We start from the raw sequence: 20,930 nt of genomic DNA, 5'->3' as shown, positions 1-20,930 counted from the left end.
GTGTTTTTTTTTATTCTCCCATCTCTTTTCCATTCTCACTCCTTTTATGATCATTTTTTATTTTTTTAGTCTTTTTTGCTCTATCTTATTTTCCTTTTCCATTTTTATGCATAAAGTTTTGGTACTTCCTTTTTTTTTTTTAAATTTTTTTCATGATGTTTTAAAAATTATTTTTCTTAAAAAAATAGAATTTATTTTTATCTTTTTTTAAAAAACAAAAATTAGAAAAGCTAAAACTACTTTAAGACAAATTGTTTGTATTCATAATAATTATTTTTTATATTTAAATTATAATTTTTTAATTATATTTAAATTAAATTAACTAATAAAAAATATATAGATATACTAGTACAATGCACAAGTATATTTACTGATATTAATATAAGAAAAAAATTAAGGAGATATCTGGTAAGATTTTTTCTAAAATTTATTAGGAATTTTAAGTTGTAAATGTTATATTTTATATGTGGAATGAATATTTAAAAAAATAATGTTTTAAAAAGTTAATCAAACTTTTCAATAAAATATTCATATGAAAAGGGTAAATTCTAAAATATTTACCCAAGCAAATTTTTTATAATATAAAAATACAATTATATTTTCTAATATATAATTTACTTAAAAATTATGATAACAAAATAATTTTTTTATATTTTTTGGTTTTCTGGTTAAGTTGTAACAATTTCTTTTATTTAATTGGTTAAGCTATAATAATTCCTATTATTTAATTCACATCTTCGGTTGTTTAATTTTTTAAAAAATATTTAATATAATTATATTTAATAAAATTCAAAATCAACGTCACCAGCTTAAACTGAAACTCGATCGACCGTATAACAGGGACGGGTTGTTTAAAATTTATTATTATTATTAAAAATTGAGATGTAGAAAAGAACCTCAGCAAAACCTACTCCAAAATTTTCCCCAAAACTAGAAACCGCGGAGCTGGGAAGGAGCTGTGTGGTAGTCCAAAGCTTTTTGAAAAAGCCTCGTTAATGGTTTTCCTAAAACGCAACACCTTTACCTCTTCTCACTGTTAGAACTATAAAACCAATCAGCCCTCAGTTGAAGAGTAACAATCATCAACTACAAACCTTTGTTGGAAAATGGAGACAGAGACAGAGATAATGGCGGTGGAGAAGAGGGAGATGATCAACAATGTGTTGTGCCTTTTGACGGACCCAGATGGAACTCCTTTGGGTGCTCCTATGTACCTTCCTCAAAACGCTACTCCTCAACACCTTAACCAGATTGTCAATAAGCTTCGAAACAACGTAAACCTTTTCTTTTTCCAATTGTTATTATTAGTTTCAAATACATATTTGCTCCCTCTTACGAATTAGTTCTTCACTCCAAAAACTTGTGTTTTAGTCCCTAAACTCGTGTTTGTTACATTTTAGTTTCTGTCGTTTTAATATTATTAGAAAAAATTATTGTTCTATCAAGTTTGTGCTATTGAGTTCCGAGTGTTAAAATGATACCAAAGGGTAACGAAACACTTGTTAGGAACTAACAGGTAAGTCTCGAATTTATAAATGCGTCTCAATTGTAGGGATCAAATATGTATTTTAACCCCCTCCTCCTCCTCCTCCTCATCATCATCATCATCATCATTCGTTCTTCTTATTATTATTATGACGTTGCTTGATTATCTATTTTCTCATTTTAGGAAGAGAAATTACCGTATGCTTTCTATATATCAGACGAGGAGCTCCTTGTGGCACTAGAAACGTACTTGCAGAAAAACAAAGGCTAGTCTTGTTTGATTTTAATTCATTCTTTTATTTATTTTATTTGTACTAATGTTTTCTTTTCCTTTGAAATGTTAATTTCATATTTCAGTCTCAGTGGAGAAGGCATTGCCTATAGTTTGTCAACCTCAAGCTATATTCAGGATTCGTCCTGTGAATCGCTGTTCAGCAACTATTTCTGGTATGCAAGACATGGGGAATTGTGTTTTCCATTCATGTGATGACACAATGTTGTATGCAGAAATTTTATCCTGAAATGTGGTGATGGATGCTGTCTATGTTAAACACCAGAGTGGACTGACTGTGGAAGATTTTAGCTTAAATATGTATTGTTGTCATGTTCTCCGGAATTTATGTGGTTGGGATTGTTTGTATTTTGTAGGTCATGCAGAAGCTGTACTTACCGTTGCTTTCAGTCCTGATGGGCGACAACTGGCCAGTGGTTCTGGCGATACCACTGTTCGGTTTTGGGACTTGAACACTCAAACACCATTGTTCACTTGCACAGGTTTGATGTTTAAAGATGATAAAGCTAGTCTTGGGATCTGCCTGAGAAAAATTGTGTTTAATTAAAGCAAGAAATAATTAATTGTTATTTATGTATCCTTCTCTTAGTACAAGAATATAAATGATCAAACTCAAGGAAATATTGGGTTATGCTCATGATTACATTGCTAGAAACAAATTCTTTAATTGATTGCATAGGCTAAATCTGTTTCTGATGGATCCCTGTTATCAGTAGTATGCTACAAGAACAGGGAGGGAATATAGAGAATCAACACATGTAGCTAAGGATACTGAGGAGAATATTTCCTTTTTATTAGGGTAAGGTAGAAAATGGGACATAAGGGGAATATTCATGCTGTTACTGTAAGTTCTGGAGCATAACCGGATACTAAAGGAATATTGTTAGGTGCGAATTTGGTTGGGAAGGAATGAGAAGAGGAAGGATAGGAAATGTGAAGGCAAGTGGGAATTTGGGATTGGGAGGGAGATTACAAGTATCTCAAATCAAATGTTGGTTTCTTTTATTTTTTCCTCTTCTGAGGAATTATAGAGGTCTGCATCTGCCATGAGTAGCTAGTCATCATCGTTCCGTAAATGAATATCAGTTTCTATTTTTCTCATGCTGCCATTCCTTTTCTTATATTATTTTTTTCCAATTTTAATTAGAATGTGTCATAAACTGATTTTATGCAGGACACAAGAACTGGGTCCTTTGTATTGCATGGTCACCAGATGGAAAACATCTTGTAAGTGGGAGCAAGGCTGGAGAACTTCATTGTTGGGACCCGCAAACGGGAAAGTCATTAGGCAATCCATTAATTGTAAAATCTTTAACCTTGAATACCAATTTCTATTATAAATTTTATTTTTTCCCTCCTAATTTTGCATTGAAGCATGTTAATAATTGTTGAATTTGGGTTTAGACTTAACTTAACCCCAAAAGTTAGCTCGTAGGGTGAGGATTGCTTTAACTATTATAAGCTCTTATTTAGCCATACCTATAGTTCACGTGTGACTTCAACAATAAGTTTGATTAATACTGATTGTGCTTCTACTCTTCTTCCCTTTCCACCCCATTTATTAAAAATGAAAGAACATCATGTTTTATTGCAAAGATGTTTTAAACGAATTGTTATTTATTTATTTTTGGTTTCATAGTTGAACAATTATTTTAATTATTTTTATTATTTGAGTATTTATGTTGATAACGAATGTTGTTCAAAGTGTTTTTATCATTATAACATTTCTTTGATAAGAAAATTCATATTATACTAAATGTAGGGCCATAAAAAATGGATTACTGGTATCTCATGGGAACCTGTCCACTTAAATGCTCCATGCCGCCGCTTTGTAAGTGCCAGCAAAGATGGGGATGCTCGTATATGGGATATCTCTTTAAAGAAATGTCTTATGTGTCTCAGTGGCCACACACTTGCTATAACTTGTGTAAAATGGGGTGGAGATGGTGTAATTTATACTGGGTATTATCTTCCTCTTTCCTTCCACTTTCTCTGAAGTTTTAAGTCTGAGTATTTATTTGTAATCATTTTTTCTCTCTTTCTTTTTTGCATGTATTAGGATATTAGTACAGTAGCTTTGCTGCTATATCAAGTTCTTAATTGATGTTTATGAGACTCATTTTATTTGGTCATTGGGCTCATATCTCTGTTTCTCAACAAATATAGTGTACTTCAATCTTTAGGAAAATTATTCCTGCATACCCATGCTGGAAACAAAACTCATTTAAGTTAAATTCTCATTTTATGATTTTACTCATGTCTATCTAAGTTTGTAGATTGTATTTTTAGACCTTTAGTTCAACTGATCCTGATGTTCATTATGTTATGCCGTGGGGTTTCCCCCCTTTTTGTTTAAATTAATGGCTATTTATGACTCTAATTCTGTATTACTGTTTGGAGCCTAATTATGTTATTTTATTATAGCTCGCAGGATTGTACAATCAAAGTATGGGAAACTACACAAGGGAAGCTAATTCGTGAGCTGAAGGTGAACCTCATCCCTTTGTGGTTGAATGCTATGCTACTTGCAGTTTAATTTTATATGTGTTTGTTTTGAAGGTGATTTTTTATATGCATGACTCCTTTGTTTCATTTAGTGCCAACTTTTTCCCTCATATTAGTTATTTGATATTATCATTCATGTGTATTTTATGCTAATCAGATGTAGCTGCCAATTGGACTTTCCTTGCTTCAATCTTGAATGATTTTGCATTTTTACTTTGTGTTTTGTTTTTATTCTATGTTAGAATGTTAGCACGAACTTTATATAAAATCATCTAGCAGTTAGGGTTGAGGGTTTAGGCTCTATGATTTAGGGTTAACCCTAAAAACTATACTCTCTATAGTTGATCAAACTTAATTTAATCCATAATTTCAAGAGAATAAAAAAAATTGTATTTTTAGTTTTATTTTAGTTTTAACTTTTAATTAGTTCTATTATGAAAATTCTTCTCTCGTTTTTTAAATTTTAATAAATTTATGTTGGAATTTTTTTTTGTGGAATTTTATTTTCCCATGTTGAGGGCAACATTGTAGTTTGTTCCTTTGAATTTCTCCTTTCTTGGTTGTTTTCTGTCTTGTTTTGTTTAGAAGGATTCCTTATCCTCCATTCTTCTAATATGCTCCCTTCTCTTCTTGAATTTTTTCTTTTTTAAAAAAGAAAATCTATCATGGAATAACAAGAAAACAATTCTGGTATAGATATAGAGGAATATGATGACAAGTTTTTATTCTTGTTTTTACATCAAATACATCGCATGTATTTTGCCTTAAACTTCCTACTGATATTCAACCCTTATGTTTTTTTCTGTGATGACGGCAATATATTGTCTTTACTTTCCATACTAATTTTTTTTTCTTTTTCATATTTTGCAATTAATTCTAGGGCCATGGGCATTGGGTTAATTCTTTGGCATTGAGCACTGAGTATGTTCTTCGCACTGGAGCTTTTGATCATACTGGAAAACAATATTCATCTCCGAACGAAATGAAGAAGGTAACTTTTAGTTTGTTTAGTAGCCATGTAAGTTAGCCCTTTGAACCATAGTAGTTGCTAAATGGCTGGTTAGATTGGTAGGTCCAAACTCAGACTGGGCAGGTAGTAGGTTTGTAGAATTGGATCACAGTTCATCTGACCTCATCAATCCTGTGGTTTGAATTGTGAGGATTGTCTTGATTCTAACTTGCAATGGAAATTTTTTCTACTGGAAAAGAAAAATTCATGGATCAAACTGTAGTCTTTCATAGTGGAAGGCTAACCGGAATGCCAACAGGCAGCTTGCTTCTTGGAAGATATTATATTTACATTATCCCAACTGTGTTTTTCTTTTGAACAAAGAGAGTTGTGTTTTACTGTCATATTTAATAAAGATGCTTAAAACAAGTTATAAAAATATTAGCTATAGATATTCTAAAATTCTCATATTTTACCTAATTATCTTTAAAATCTTAATTTAACTTGTAAATTTTCCCTTGCTCCTAATTTTTAAGAAACCAAGTTGAATATTGAATCAATGTGACCTTTGAGTTATGGTTCAATCAGTTAAATATGTAGTTGAACCATAATTAATATATTAAACTATGATTGAACTGGAGATTGCCAATTTATTGTCTGACTGTTCAAGTGGGTGGTTTGGTCTCTTTTTAAAGCATGACTTGTTCCCTAAATCTATATTTCTATTACCATTGGGAAATTACCAAACATATTTATTATTATTTCAATTTATTTGTTCGATGAAATGCATGGTTCCTCTTTTGTGGAGAACTTTAATTAAAAAATAGATAATTTCAGATAAAAGCCTAAAATAGATAATTAAATAAATATCAACAGCTACATATCTATCTTTTGGTTGATTCCAAAACGAAGTATTTTTTATGGTGCCCAATGGCATTGTTTTGTTCATATAGCCAACCCCAAGTAATGGGATTGCGGGATTAGGCCTGATTGTTATAAAAATGTTATTTGAAGTTACTTATTATTTTTAAGAATTAACATTTTTTAATTACTAATTTGATGTTTTTTAGGTTTGTAATTTTGTATGCTTTGAAATTTGAACTCTTGTTCTGCTTGGTGCCTTCCATATTGCATCATGACTTCCATGGTTCTTTGCTTAGAAGGATGGATTCTGTCCAACCTTTCTTTCAGATTATATTTTTCTTGTCTGATATTTAATATTTATGCTGCTGATGAATGTAGGTTGCTCTTGAAAGGTACCAAGCAATGAGAGGCAATGCCCCTGAAAGATTGGTCTCTGGATCTGATGATTTTACCATGTTCCTTTGGGAACCTTTTATCAGCAAGCACCCGAAAACACGCATGACAGGTCATCAGCAGGTACAACTTTTTCATTTTTTCTCTTTACATTTAAAGAATGATAATGAAAATAAACCATAATTATCTTCAAATTGAAATGTGACTTTAGTTTTTATCAGCTTTATTGAGAAGCTAACTAGGCTTAGAAATCTTTTCTGATATAGTATGGTTTCTTCGTACTAAAAAACATGATGAGGTCAAACTCCACGAGTAGCAAAAGAAGGTTCTTCAGTTTGATCAATTCAAATTGTAATAAATATTTGCTGATGCCCATTTTTTATCATTTTTTGCTGGCTGAAGTTGGTTTCATTGTTATGCAGATTTAATCACAAAATTAATTTATGACTTTGTTTATCTGCACATTCCATCTTTTAGGCTTAATGATGAAAGTTAAACTTGTTTACTGGCAGCTTGTGAACCATGTCTATTTTTCACCTGATGGGCAATGGGTGGCAAGTGCATCTTTTGATAAATCTGTGAAGTTATGGAATGGCACCACTGGGAAGTTCGTTGCTGCCTTTCGAGGCCATGTTGGGCCTGTTTACCAGATAAGGTACAGCATAATAATTCCATCTTACCTCAAACTGGAAGCCAAGGATTTTTAATTTAGAACTGAAATAAAGTATATTGGCTTTTACTACAGCTGGTCTGCAGATAGTAGACTTCTTTTAAGTGGCAGCAAAGATTCAACACTTAAGGTAAGCATAATTTTCCTTTTATAAGAAAGGATATGTATCATGAACAATTTTAGTTTAATTTGTACATCTGAAATTTTCAATTTATTTGCTAAACAAGAACTTTGACCTTTCATTATGTATGGTTTTCAAGGTTTGGGATATCCGGACACGTAAGTTGAAGCAAGATCTTCCAGGCCATGCTGATGAAGTATGTCTGTTCACGTACCAAAAGATTGAATAATTTTTTAAATATTTTTTTCATACTGGTGGCTGACCGAAGTCTATTTTCCTTCGTGAAGGTTTTTTCTGTTGATTGGAGTCCAGATGGAGAGAAGGTGGCCTCTGGTGGCAAGGATAAAGTCTTGAAGTTGTGGATGGGCTAGGCTAAGTTTTGGATGAATAGTGGGTATCTACAGTCGGTGTATCTCAATGGTTGGGATGCAAGATCCTCTTTAAATTACATAGACAACCTATAAGATGTGTATCAGAACTGTACTCTAGATAGCCATTTAGAATATAGGCACTGGAAGAAGTTGCTCAAATTGTGTCTCAGAAAAGTGGTAAAGAAGCGGATGGGTGCCTATCATATACTTGAAGGTATATATATATACCAATGTTTTGTTGTCTGCTCCGACGTCTGTTTTTTCTGGGTCTCCCCTCTCATTATGATCGTAGGCGCATTGTTTGTCAATTACATGGTTGTCATTTTTTTTTTCCTTTTGGTCAATAATGGCTATCATTGATTGAACAGTAATAGGGTTCATTTGTATGAACTCAGAATTTTGGCAGTTTGACACCTGATAAAAGTAGGGACTGAATGTGCAAAAGGGCTAGCCAGAGGATGGCTCTCTGTTGGCCATGACACTTCCAGTGTTTGAACAGAGTATTATAAGGATTGAGATATTTAGATAAAGAAAATTAAATTGCATCATCAATTTAATTGTTTTCATTTTATAAAATTGTGTTTAGATTGTTATTGTGAAATTTAAATGCAAACATAAAAAAGAAACGCAAAAGTAATGTGATAGGCATAGGGTTGAATTTGTCTGTAATGCAGAGAAATGGGTTCGTGGACTTTCTACGAGGAGTTTCTGCAGTTGTGTTTATAATATTGAATGAGGATCGATATTTTGCACCAAGAGGATAGGGCATCACTCATTCAATTTCTCATTCATGTCCCTTTTTCAAATTCAAATTAATTTTATCCTCTTTTATTTATTTATTGTTACCCTTAAAATATAATTTTAATTAAATAAGACATAAAAATATTGTTGATGCACCTATAAAATATCTATACGATAAGAGTATCATATTTTTATGATAGTTTTTTAAAATAATAAAAAATACAAGTATTGGATACTATGGAACGATAATTTATTAAAATAATAAAAAACATAAATATCAGATATCATGTAACAATAATTTATTAAAATAATAATTTATTATCAATCCACTTCAATGAATATATATCTAGTTATAATACGTCAATTTATGTTGAGACGATAATTTATTAAAATAATAATAAAAAAATATCATTCATACATGAGCAATATTACTGCAATCTTTGATAAAAAAAAATTAGAGACAAAAAATTAGTTTTAAAAAATCCTATTTTAAGAATTTGTTTTTCAAAATGTATTATTTAAGTAAAAAATTCAATATTATTTGGTATCTCAATCACGGTTTGACGGTCTGGATTCCGAAAGAAGATGATCCAGTAATGAATTATAGTATAATTCATTTGGATTAACATTAGCTTTGTCGTCTCACACATTGGGTTTTACAGAATCATATTGTTTGTGTGTGTAGACTACAAGGTTAATAAGATGGTAAAAAAGAACTATGCAGATGTGAGGTCGTGTTTGTAAGAATGTGTTTAGCATTGGAGATTAGAGTCTGACTTAGTTAATATGGTAATTGTTTCATGTTAGTACCTGGTGCATAAATCAGAAAAGGTCGTTTTTATGTAGTAATTCCACTTTGAACTTGATGAGTTATAACAATAACCATCATTAAATAGAAAACATATATTTAATGAGTATTTGCACAAGGAGTATGGGGGTCCTGGGACATTGTTGGAGGAGCCATTCACGGATATGTTGGTTGCTTCTAAAGAAGAGGAAATTACCAGCAGTTCTGGCAGCAAGGGCGTCACTATTATGGCACAAAATTATGTTGATAAGGATGGGGAAGTTTGGAACTCAAAACTACAACGACTTCCACTTTACAACTTTTTATCTTTTACAGTGTCAAGATTTCTTATTTGCTTGTAACTAATGGACGCTTTAACAAAACAAAAAAGAAAAAACTATATCACTTGTAATAGATTTCGACATTTGCTATTTATCTTCTTCATGGTGCTATACAAACATGCTGTCGCAGGAACATGGTTATCTAATTGAAGCTGTGATTGGTAATGGAAGAGAAATTGTAGTTCGAAGTTGGAATCTTTGTTGAACTTTGGCCATATATCATGTTAGGACCAGAGTATCAGTATAATAACACAACTAAAATAAGAGATGAAAAATAAGAGCCAATAAAGACAATATAAAATTATCACAGAAGAAAAAAAAATTACACTACTCCTCACTCTAAAATTTACTCCTCAAAATAGGAGACTATTACTACCAAGTACAAGCTCGGTGTAATACAAAATGAGAGGAAAGAGAGGATTTTGAAATGAATGTTAAGGGACCCTTATGCCTCCTTTTATAAGCCAAAGAGGGTCCCTTCCATTTTAACACACACGATGTGGGACTTCTATCATTCTCCCACTTGAAGATTATGATTAAGTTAATCATATCTTCACACATTCCTAATATATTACAATTATATGTTGCTTATATTCTTAATAGGCCATACAAGGATCGACACTATGTAAACTTGTCATTGTTCACTGGCTTTGTCATTATGTCTGCTATGTTGTCTTTGGTGTGAATCTTTTGCATATCCACTCTACCTTCCTCTACTACTTCACGAACAAAGTGGTATTGTATACCTATGTGCTTTGTTCTGGAATGAAAAGCTGGATTCTTTGCAATATGCAAAGCACTTTGACTGTCACAATACACAGTAGTAGTCTGCTGTTTGTGCCCAAGTTCCTCCAATAGCCTTTGAATCCAGATTGCTTCCTTGCATGCCTCAGTAGCTGCCATGTATTCAGCTTCTGTAGTAGACAAAGCCACAACAGTCTGCAACTTAGATAACCAGCTTACTGCCCCTCCAGCAAGTGTAAACACATAACCAGTAGTAGATTTCCTTTTATCCAGATCTCCTGTAAAATCTGAATCAACATAGCCTTTCACAATAAATTCTGATCCTTCAAAACATAATGCAACATTAGAGGTTCCTTTTATGTATCTAAGGATCCTCTTTACAACATTCCAATGCTATCTACCAGGATCTGCCATGTACCTACTGACTGCTCCCACTGCTTGTGCAATGTCTGGTCTAGTACAAATCATGGCATACATAAGGCTTCCCACCGCTAATGCATACGGCACTCGAGACATTTCCATCCTCTCCGCTTCATTGCTAGGACACATACTTGAGGATAATTTATAACTGACAGGAAGTGGGGTAAAGATTGGCTTACAGTCTTGCATATTGAAGCGCCGCAAGACTTTACGAAGATAATTCTTTTGAAAGAGCCAAATCTTCCTATCTTTTCTGTCTCGGTGTATTTGCATCCCTAAAATCTTGTTTGCTGGTCCTAAGTCCTTCATATCAAACTCCCTAGCTAATTGTGCCTTCAATTCTTGAATTCGATCTTTGCTGGGGCCTACCACCAGCATGTCATCCACATACAACAACAAAATGATGAAATCATTATCACCAAACCTCTTGTAATACGTACAATGGTCTGAACTCAGTCTGTTGTATCTGAGGCTAATAATGAAGGAATCAAATCTCATGTACCAACACCTTGGCGCTTGTTTTAAACCGTACAAAGATTTGGTCAACCTGCAAACCACGTCTTCCTTTCCTTGTTCTTCAAAACCTTCTGGTTGGAGCATATATATTTCCTCTTCAAGTTCTCCATGTAGAAAAGCAGTCTTTACATCAAGTTGCTCAAGATGTAAATCAAATGCAGCACACATTGCCAGAACAATTCTGATTGTGGTTAATCAGACAACTGGAGAGAATATCTCGTTGAAATCAATGCCTTCTTTCTGAGCATATCCTTTAACCACTAATCTTGCACGATACCGCTCCACTTGATCATTACCATCTCGTTTGATTTTGTAGACCCATTTACAACCAATGGCTTTTTGATCTTTTGGAAGTTCAACAAGTTTCCATGTCTTGTTTTTATGTAAGGCCTCAATTTCTTCCTGCATTGCTGTCATCCATAATGAAGCATCTGAACTCCTCAAAGCCTCATGAAAGGTTGATGGTTCTCCTTCATCTGTTAGAAGACAATATGCATCGTGGCTTGCCATCACATAGTCTGAGTGCCAAGATGGTCTCCTTATCTCACGTCTTGTTTGTTGAGTTTCTCCATCATTGGCATCATTTGATTCTTGTTCTCCGTGCTCTTGTTCTGCTTCAGAGTTGTCATCTTCTTTAGCTTTCCTTTCTATCACTACTGAAGTAGTGTCTTTGGTAGTACTGTCATCTTTCTGCTCCTTTTGCAGTTCATTTTCTGCAAAGACTACATCTCTGCTAACAACAACCTTGCAGGTAGTGGGATCCCACAAGCGATACCCCTTAACATTGTCAGCATAACCCAAGAATATACATTTCCTGGATTTTGGATCCAGTTTTGTTCTTTCTTGGGAATTGTACATCACGTACACAAGACATCCAAACACATGTAATGAAGAATAATTAGGTGGCTTTCCATTCCATATCTCCATTGGTGTCTTCAAACCAATTGTTGTTGATGGTGATCGGTTTATTACATAACAGACAGTTTTCACTGCTTCTGCCCAGAAAGATTTAGCCACTCCTGCTGTTCTTAGCATAGCTCTTGTTCTTTCTAGAAGAGTTCTGTTCATCCGCTCTGCTACACCATTCTGCTGAGGTGTATAAGGCACTGTGAATTGCCTTGAAATACCCTCTTGCTTGCAAAATGTCAGAAAATCACCATCTACATATTCTCCTCCATTGTCTGTCCTTAAGCACTTAATTCTTTTTCCAGTTTCAAGTTCTACTAGTGCTTTGAATTCCTTGAACACTGGAAACACATCTGACTTCTTTTTGATTGGGTACACCCATAATCTCCTTGAGTGATCATCAATGAATGATACAAAATATTTTGCTCCTCCAATAGATACTTCTGGTGATTCCCATACATCAGAATGAATCAAGTTCAGTATGTGTCTGCTTCTTGTAGTCACGTTGCCAAACTTCAATCTATGCTGCTTACTTGTCACACAGTGCTCACAAAATGGTAAGGTTACCATTTTGAGTCTGGGCAAGAGATTACGTTCTGCTAGAATTTTCAGGCCTCGTTCTGACATATGACCAAGTCTACGATGCCACATCATTGTTTCTTCTTCTTGACTAATTGCAACTGATGCATCTGCTTCTTTCAACGTATCTCCCAAAAGCATGTATAAATTGGTTGTGATCTTTTCTGCTTTCATCACCACCAAGTTGCCTTTAACCACTTTCAAGATTCCACCTTCAATATGGATCTTGCAATTGAGGTCATCCAATTGCCCAATGGACAATAGATTCTTTTTCAAGCCTTTCACATGTCGTACTCCTTGAATTGTACGAATAGTACCATCATGCATTTTTAATTTGACAGTACCAATTCCAGAAATTTCTAGGGCATGATCATTTCCCATGAACACGGATCCTCCTGAGATAGGTTCATAATTGTAAAACCAGTCTCGACATGGAGTCATGTGCCAGGTTGCACCTGAATCCAATATCCAACATTCATGAAGTTGTCTTCCACCTCTAGATTTTACTGCTTCACTATATAAGATTTCACCATCATCTGAAGTACTTGCAACACAACCTTGAGAGGTTAATGCTTCAATATTCTTCCCTCCTCCACTCTTCTTGTTCCAATAATCTTTCTTCACGTGCCCTCTCTTGCCACAGTTGTAGCATTTGAGGTTCTTCCTTCTCTGAGATTTTGATCTACCATGATTCTGGCTCCCACTGGAACCACGTTCCATTGATCTTCCTCTCATCATTGTCAATGCTTCTGCCTGTTTAGAGTTTTCCAGTCTATCTTCCTTATTCTTTCTCCTGGATTCTTCTTCAAGAACTGCTCCAACAACATCATCAAAGGATAGACGACCGATAATGTTGTTGTTTGTTATATTGATGATGAGTTGATCATATGAATCTGGTAAATCTGGAGTAGAAGCTCCGCACGTTCATTTTCTACTATGTTGAAATCTGCGGCTGTAAGCTGAGCAAACAGCGTATTCAAATTGTTGATGTGGTCCGTTACTAATGTGGACTCACTCATTCGAAGAGTGTAGAGTTTCCTCTTCAAGAATATTCTGGTGTAAAGTGACTTGACCTCGTACAACTTGATCAGTGTGTCCCAAATCTCCTTTGCAGTCTTCTTCTCTGCAACACTGGATAACACTGAATCAGCCAATGCTAAGTGCAAATTGGCAACAACATTGTTATCCATTTCTCTCCATTTTTCTTCTGAAATATCTGCAGGTCTGCCTTCAATTGCATCAAGACAATTGTCTTTCCTCAAAATTGCTCTTATCTTCAATTTCCACAAGGAGAAATTACTCCCATGAAATTTCTCTATCTCATATTTTGTTGCCATAATTTTTCTCTTAATTATACCGACTTATGTAATTTTCACTGTGAATAGTACTACCTACTAGAACAATAATAATGGTAGACTGTGAATAAGTACACACTATATTTGCACTTTTACACTACCAAAATTGTATATCCAGTAACAAGAATAATTCTTTTCTGATGTGGCAGATCAGATAATACTGCAATCACAGAGCATACTAAGAATTTTCTCTAGCACTATACCAATGTACACTACAGCGGAATAATATAAATAACCTAGTGGCTCTGATACCACTGTTAGGACCAGAGTATCAGTATAATAACACAACTAAAATAAGAGATGAAAAATAAGAGCCAATAAAGACAATATAAAATTATCACAGAAGAAAAAAAAATTACACTACTCCTCACTCTAAAATTTACTCCTCAAAATAGGAGACTATTACTACCAAGTACAAGCTCGGTGTAATACAAAATGAGAGGAAAGAGAGGATTTTGAAATGAATGTTAAGGGACCCTTATGCCTCCTTTTATAAGCCAAAGAGGGTCCCTTCCATTTTAACCCACATGATGTGAGACTTCTATCATATCAGGTATTCAATCAGGAGGATAATCAAATATGAAAAAGGCAAACAAATATTGTTGTATAAGACAAACAAATAACGTTGTATGAGACACCTTACATGTCACAATTAACTCCCACCTTCTGAGATGCTCTGCAGAGAGGGACACCACGATTTCAGCTGAGTAAAGCATGTGTGGAAATCATTTGTTGTGTCTGTCTGCCCTTACTGCCTGAATCTCATTATGCAGTTACAACATCAGTACTCATTCACAATACACACAAAATAAAGACAAAAGTTGAATATAATTATAACATCCTGCCTACGTTTTATCTCTCTCTCTTTCTGAGTGTTCTTTGTTTCAGAAGAACTAGAATTTATAGGTGGGGCACTAAACATAAATAAATCATGTAGTATTCACAAGTCAGATTATTTTGGGTTTGGGAAGACGAGAATCAAAATTAATTGACTCGATTTTCCACTTTTGTCAACCCTAAACCAAATCAAACTGATGAAGAGAACATTTGGTTTAGTTAAAGTCAATGATAACACATTTCTTTTAAAAATCCTATTAACAATAGACCAGAAATGTAAGGAAGAAGCAAACTTGGTCCAGCAGCTGCAAGGGATGAAGACAAGACACAGAACCAGAACATAGCAGAACCTCCAAATTGGACCAACACAGAGCACTAAAGACAATGAATGAACCTCCAAATTACACCTGAACAAGGATGACATCTATCGCAAAGATACGGCGAAAAACGTTTTTTAAATATATCAGTAGAGTCGCCACTAAAGTTTATCAAAGAAAACCTCATAAAAACTGAAAATTTTGATCTTTAAAATCAAAAATGGATTCGGGAGTCCTTTACGTGCAGGGAAGGTTTTAGCACCCCACAACGTCCATTTAAATAACGGTTATCCTAAATTAATTGTGCAAATTTATTATAATTTTGAAAAGTATTTATTTAACCCTAAAAAAATGTTGTTATTTTTATTTTTAAAGAAAGAATATCTATTTATTAAAAATATTAAGTTATATCTTAGAAAAGAAAAAATATTTTAAAAATTGTTTTGACTCGACGGATATTATTTCGCTCCTACGTATCTCCAGGTGCAATGGAGAACTCAAAGTCACGTAGTTCTAACTAAAAATTATGAAATTAGTTGATTATAATTAAGTTTAGTAAAAGAAAATTTATTTTAAAATTAAAATTATTTTCATAAAATTATAATGTTTAGGATACAAGATAACGCGGTTATACATGTACCCTACAAGAAACAATACAGAAAGTGAAAGAAAATCACACAACTATAATGCAAATCGTTAATAAATATTTTATTCATAAATGAAGTATTTGAATTTGAATTTTGATTATGATTAATGTTGAAAGAAATTTAAGATAGCGTAAGCTATATATAAACCTCTTCTAATTTATTAGACTATCAAAGACAATGTAAATTACACATCGATATTATATAAATTTGTATAAATAAGTAAGAAAATGTTAATTTTTTAATTGATCAAAATTAGAAATATGACTTAAGAAACTTTAAAATATAAGATTAATTTCATTTTCATAAAAGAAATAAATATATTTGAATTGATTAAAAATAGATATTTATTTAATAAAAGATTAAAAACTTCATTTGATAAATTTATGTTATATAGAACCCAAGGTAACGTTGGCACACATAGGTTCTAATAATTTATGACACGTAAAGGTAGAGTCGCTACACATTAGCCTTATAAATTATTGTATTAATAAAATATTTTTTATTGATTGATTAATAAAATAGTGATTATAGATAATACATTAAGGATAACATATGATAAATCAATGTTGTCTAAAGCCTCAATAACGTATGTACACGTAAACTTTATCAATTTATAACACACAATGATAGAGAAGCTACACGTTAATGTTATAAATTGATACACTTATTATTTATTTATAATTTACTATTCATGAAATAAAAGTAAATTATAAATATAAAATTGAATTATATTAACATCTATAATAAATAAAATATAATATAATAATTCTTAAGAGTGAATAATTAATGTAAAATTAAGATATAAATAATAAAATAACACAAAAAGATATGAAAAAAAATTATTATTAATATTAGAATGAGATTAAAAAAATAAATACAATGTGATAAACAAAAATTTGTATGACGTTTTATCAACATTAATAATTTCTAATTATTATTCTTATTACTATTGTTTGATAATAATAATAATAATAATAATAATAATAATAATAATAATAATAATAATAATAATAATAATAAGAAATATATATTGAGCATAATAAAAGAAAATAAAATAAAAAATTAAATAAACAACGATAAAAAAAAATAAAACAGAATAACATAAAAATGAATAAATAAAAATACACTAAACAAAAAATAAAAAAATTCAGGTTGGAGAAGTCGGTCCGAAAGATACTCCTAAGCCTATTGGATTTAAAATATAAAAGAAAATAATAAAAAAATATTTTAAGAAAAGTTTAACATTTAGATTTGACATATGTCGTAGCCTATCATTTTTTCGCTAGCTGATGTGCATCAAATTTCTTGTCCACTAGCTAGGATACAGGCTTTGAAACTTTTGTTTTAAAACAACTAATATAATAATCATAAAAAGAAAACAAGATTAATAGTTTTGAACGTTTTACTTTACTATCATTCGTTCTTCTCATCATATTTGAGATATGGTGAAAGAAGCATGGAAAGCTTTGGAGCATAAACTTCACGAGTACAAAAATATACCTTCGACTTTGATTTTGCTAGTCTCGGATCCAAATAGTAAGGAAGAGTGACGACCAAGTTAGTATAGTTTACGTGTGCTTCTTTTTTTTTTTTTTTTGTTTCCGATTTGTAAACTTCTGTTGCTCTTTTCTTTTTCTTCCTTTTGTAGATCTCTCTAAAAAAATTTCCTTTCTCTCCCAAAATATGGTTGTCGTCCCCCCTTCTGAAAAACTCTCCTCCGCAAATCCCTTCTCTCTGAAATTTTTTTGCTTTCTTCCTTCGAAAAAAAATCCCCAGCTCCACATCTTTTGCTTGAGATTTTATATTGGGTTCATTTAGGATTTTTACAAAATACCAAAAATCTGAGTTTTTTCCCCTTTTCATGCTTAAATCAGTTTTTGATGCTGGGTATGAGCTTGCATAGCGCAGGACTTTCATTTTCGGAACCAAACTCATTTTTCAAAAATTTTCTATTTTTTTGTAAAACAATTTAATTATTTCATTTTTATTTTTTTTAAAAAATTTGGAGGTAATCTGGGAGAGGCAAAAATTGATATTCACAGTTGTCCCTCTTTACTCAGTTCATATCAATTAGAGATATTTTAAAGTTAGAGTTGATGAGAACTGAGTAAAGAAGTGAATCAATTTTTGTCTAAAATGAACAAGGAGTATAAAGAATACAAAGACAAATATAGTGAACACTCAGCTGTTAGAGAAAGTCATAAATTATGACAGTTTATGTTGAACGAAATTGTGAAGCGACATTGAGTTTTAACTAAAAACAAAGGTTGCCAGTCAGATACTAGGCTTAATCAACAGGATAAAAGGTGGAAAGTGTCAATCAAGTTCTAAGCTTTAATTGAAAGGTAAAAAGTGTCAGTCGGATCCTGGGCTTTAAAAGAAAAGTAAAATGTGTCAGTCAAGTGCTGGCATTTGATAAAATGTGTCTGTTTAGTTATGGATTTTAACAGAAAAGTGAAATGTGCCAGGTAGGTTCTGGGCTTTGACGGAAAAGTGAAATGTGCCAGGTAGATTATGGGCTTTGACAAAGAAGGGAAAAGTGCCAGTCAGATTCTGGGCTTTGACAGAAAATAAAATGTGCCAGTTAGGTGCTGGGCTTTGAGAAAATGTGGAAGATGCTATCAAGTTTTAGGCTTCAAAAAAACATAAAGGGACCCAGACAAGAAAGGTAAAAAGAAAGACCAAAAAATAAAAGGTCAATCATGTTTTGGATTGCAAAAGAAAATAAAAGGACAGTCAGACTCTGAGCTTTAACAGTAAAAATAGGACAGAAAAATAAAGACATTAGTCAGCTTCTGAATTTTGATGAAAAATAAAGTACTTAGTTAGATCATAGTCTTGGACTGAACATAAAGGTTGTAAAGTGGATAATTAATTTAAATTAAACTTCAAAAGGTGATAATAGAGAAAAACAAATGCATGCTAATGTGATGATGCGATTGCATAAACTTAATGAAATGTTAACACTTGGAATGAAATTTATTGAATGATGAGGTCAAATGCAATAATAAGACTTATTAAATCAAAATAAACTGTCCTCTTTTTTTTTTCTCGGGGATTATAATTCTTCCACCCTTATCGAAACATGCGCGTCAAGATTCATGAATGAGTAACTTTTTCGGTTTACATCAATTCTTTCATGAAATCAGAGCTGAGCAAGGCATCAACAAAATTAGATTACCATTTATTTTTGAATCGTCAAGAGGAGTCAACTTCTTCTGTCACACTAAACTTATCAGGAGATTCATCGAACTTACTGTGTAGCTTATTATTGTAATCGTATTTTCTTATTACCCTTTTAATAGTTTGCATGTTTCCTTTTAGTATATAATTATTGAAATGACAATAAAAATGCTATTGAAGAAGTTGAGTAAACAAAGTGCTGTATATAAGCTGAATGGAAGGTGACTAAAGTCAAAGATAAATATTTTTGGAACATAAGAATGACTGTAATAAAGAAATGGTGAATTTACAAAGAAGACTTACGACATAAGTAACGAAAAAAGCAAATACATCAAAGGATCAAAATGACTATGAAAATAGTGAAGTATTATGCCGATTAAGTGACGTCTTCCAGATGAACAATGCTAATCTCTCACGTAAATTGATCATCCATTAACAAAAACTGCCAAAATAAAATTGCCCTAGTATGGTATTTTGAATCCATCTTCCGTTTAATTCAACTTTAACCTCTCAAAATTGTCCCAGTTTAGTATTCCAGTCGATCATATTTATCGATTTGAAGCCCTTTCTTGCGACTGAAGTTAGTGCCCCTCTGAACCGCCCTTTCAAGTTTTTAGTTCAGTGTAGTATTTATTTGACCTTAATTTTTGCCTGAACCGCTCTTTCGAGTTTTCTACTCACCAGGGCGCTCTAACTTTTGCCTAGGTCGCCCTTTCAGGTTTTTAACCTAGCGAGCTGTTTTTATTTTATTATTATTATTATTATTTTCTCTTTCTTCTTTTTTTTAATTATTATTTTTTAAGCATAGTATTTTTTTACAGCATCATAATTGATGGGGTTTGGAAGATCTTATCCATCTATGTTTGTGAGGATTAGAGCCCCTCCTGAGAAAGCCTTTTTCACCATATATGGTCCTTCACCACTTGCCACAATAATCTTTATGCGTTGGTAAAATCTTTTTAAGCACCATATCTCCCTCACTAAATTCTCTTGGGCGAACCTTTTTGTCAAAAGCCTTCTTCATCCTTCTCTGGTATAGTTGACCGTGACATAACACATTCAACCGTTTTCCTTCAATGAGAATCAATTGATCAAAACGAGATTGCACCTATTCTGCTTCCTCCAATTTGGTCTCCATTATTACTCTTAAAGAGGGAATTTTGACTTCAATAGGAAGTACTGCTTCCATTCCATATACCAAAGAGTATGGAGTTGCTCCGGTTGAAGTACGAACTAAAGTTTGGTATCCATGCAAGGCAAATGGCAGCATTTCATGCCAATCTCTGTATGTCACTACCATCTTTTGGATGATCTTCTTAATATTTTTATTGGCTGCTTCAACTGCTCCATTCATCTTTGGGCCATAGGGAGAGGAATTATGATGTCGAATCTTGAAATTGTCACACAATTCTTTCATCATTTTGTTGTTCAAATTAGTGCCATTGTCTGTTATCAACTTGCTTGGGAGGTCATACCGACAGATCAAATCTCTTTTAATGAATCTCACCACCACATTTCGAGTCACACTAGCATATGAAGCAGCCTCAACCCATTTTGTGAAATAGTCAATAGCAACTAGAATGAAGCGGTGACCATTAGAGGCTTTAGGTTCGATGGGTCCAATAACATCAATTCCCCACATTGAAAAAGGCCAGGGAGATAATAAGACATTCAAATTTGTTAGGGGAACATTAATATTGTCAGCATATGTCTGACATTTATGACATGTCTTCACATAACGAAAGCAATCGGCCTCTATTGTCAACCAATAATATTCAGCCCTTAGAATCTTCTTTGCCATGGCATGTCCATTGGCATGAGTCCCAAATGAACCTTCATGACTCTCTTCCATGATCTTTCGTGCTTCTAAAGCATCCACACATCTAAGCAGAACCATATCATGATTC

At 32.8% G+C, this 20,930-nt stretch overlaps 1 protein-coding gene across 1 annotated transcript; it reads left to right on the top strand.

The window, feature by feature from the left end:
- Positions 1-943: 943 nt before the first annotated feature.
- On the top strand, positions 944-8,220 carry LOC113867770 (notchless protein homolog). The gene is made up of 13 exons (XM_027503228.1): positions 944-1,274; positions 1,670-1,751; positions 1,843-1,932; positions 2,134-2,259; positions 2,952-3,079; positions 3,540-3,739; positions 4,202-4,265; positions 5,163-5,273; positions 6,474-6,611; positions 7,001-7,143; positions 7,234-7,288; positions 7,419-7,475; positions 7,567-8,220. Exons 1-13 carry the CDS (start codon positions 1,107-1,109, stop codon positions 7,648-7,650), a joined length of 1,446 nt encoding a protein of 481 aa, XP_027359029.1. The 5' UTR covers positions 944-1,106; the 3' UTR covers positions 7,651-8,220.
- The last annotated feature ends 12,710 nt before the right edge of the window (positions 8,221-20,930 follow it).

This window comes from Abrus precatorius, unplaced genomic scaffold (genome assembly GCF_003935025.1).
Source record: "Abrus precatorius isolate BTA unplaced genomic scaffold, Abrus_2018 Scaffold5, whole genome shotgun sequence".
NCBI lineage: Eukaryota > Viridiplantae > Streptophyta > Magnoliopsida > Fabales > Fabaceae > Abrus > Abrus precatorius.
Note: the sequence above shows the minus strand (reverse complement) of the source record. Positions and strands in the feature narration are given on the sequence as shown.

What these genes read in the sequence shown, in the direction of transcription:
- LOC113867770 (XM_027503228.1), top strand. Translation starts at nt 1,107, where the DNA reads ATGGAGACAGAGACAGAGATAATGGCGGTGGAGAAGAGGGAGATGATC. An exon ending in GGGCCTGTTTACCAGATAAG is followed by an intron (nt 7,144 to 7,233) that starts GTACAGCATAAT and finishes CTTTTACTACAG; the next exon opens with CTGGTCTGCAGATAGTAGAC. An exon ending in TTCCAGGCCATGCTGATGAA is followed by an intron (nt 7,476 to 7,566) that starts GTATGTCTGTTC and finishes TCCTTCGTGAAG; the next exon opens with GTTTTTTCTGTTGATTGGAG.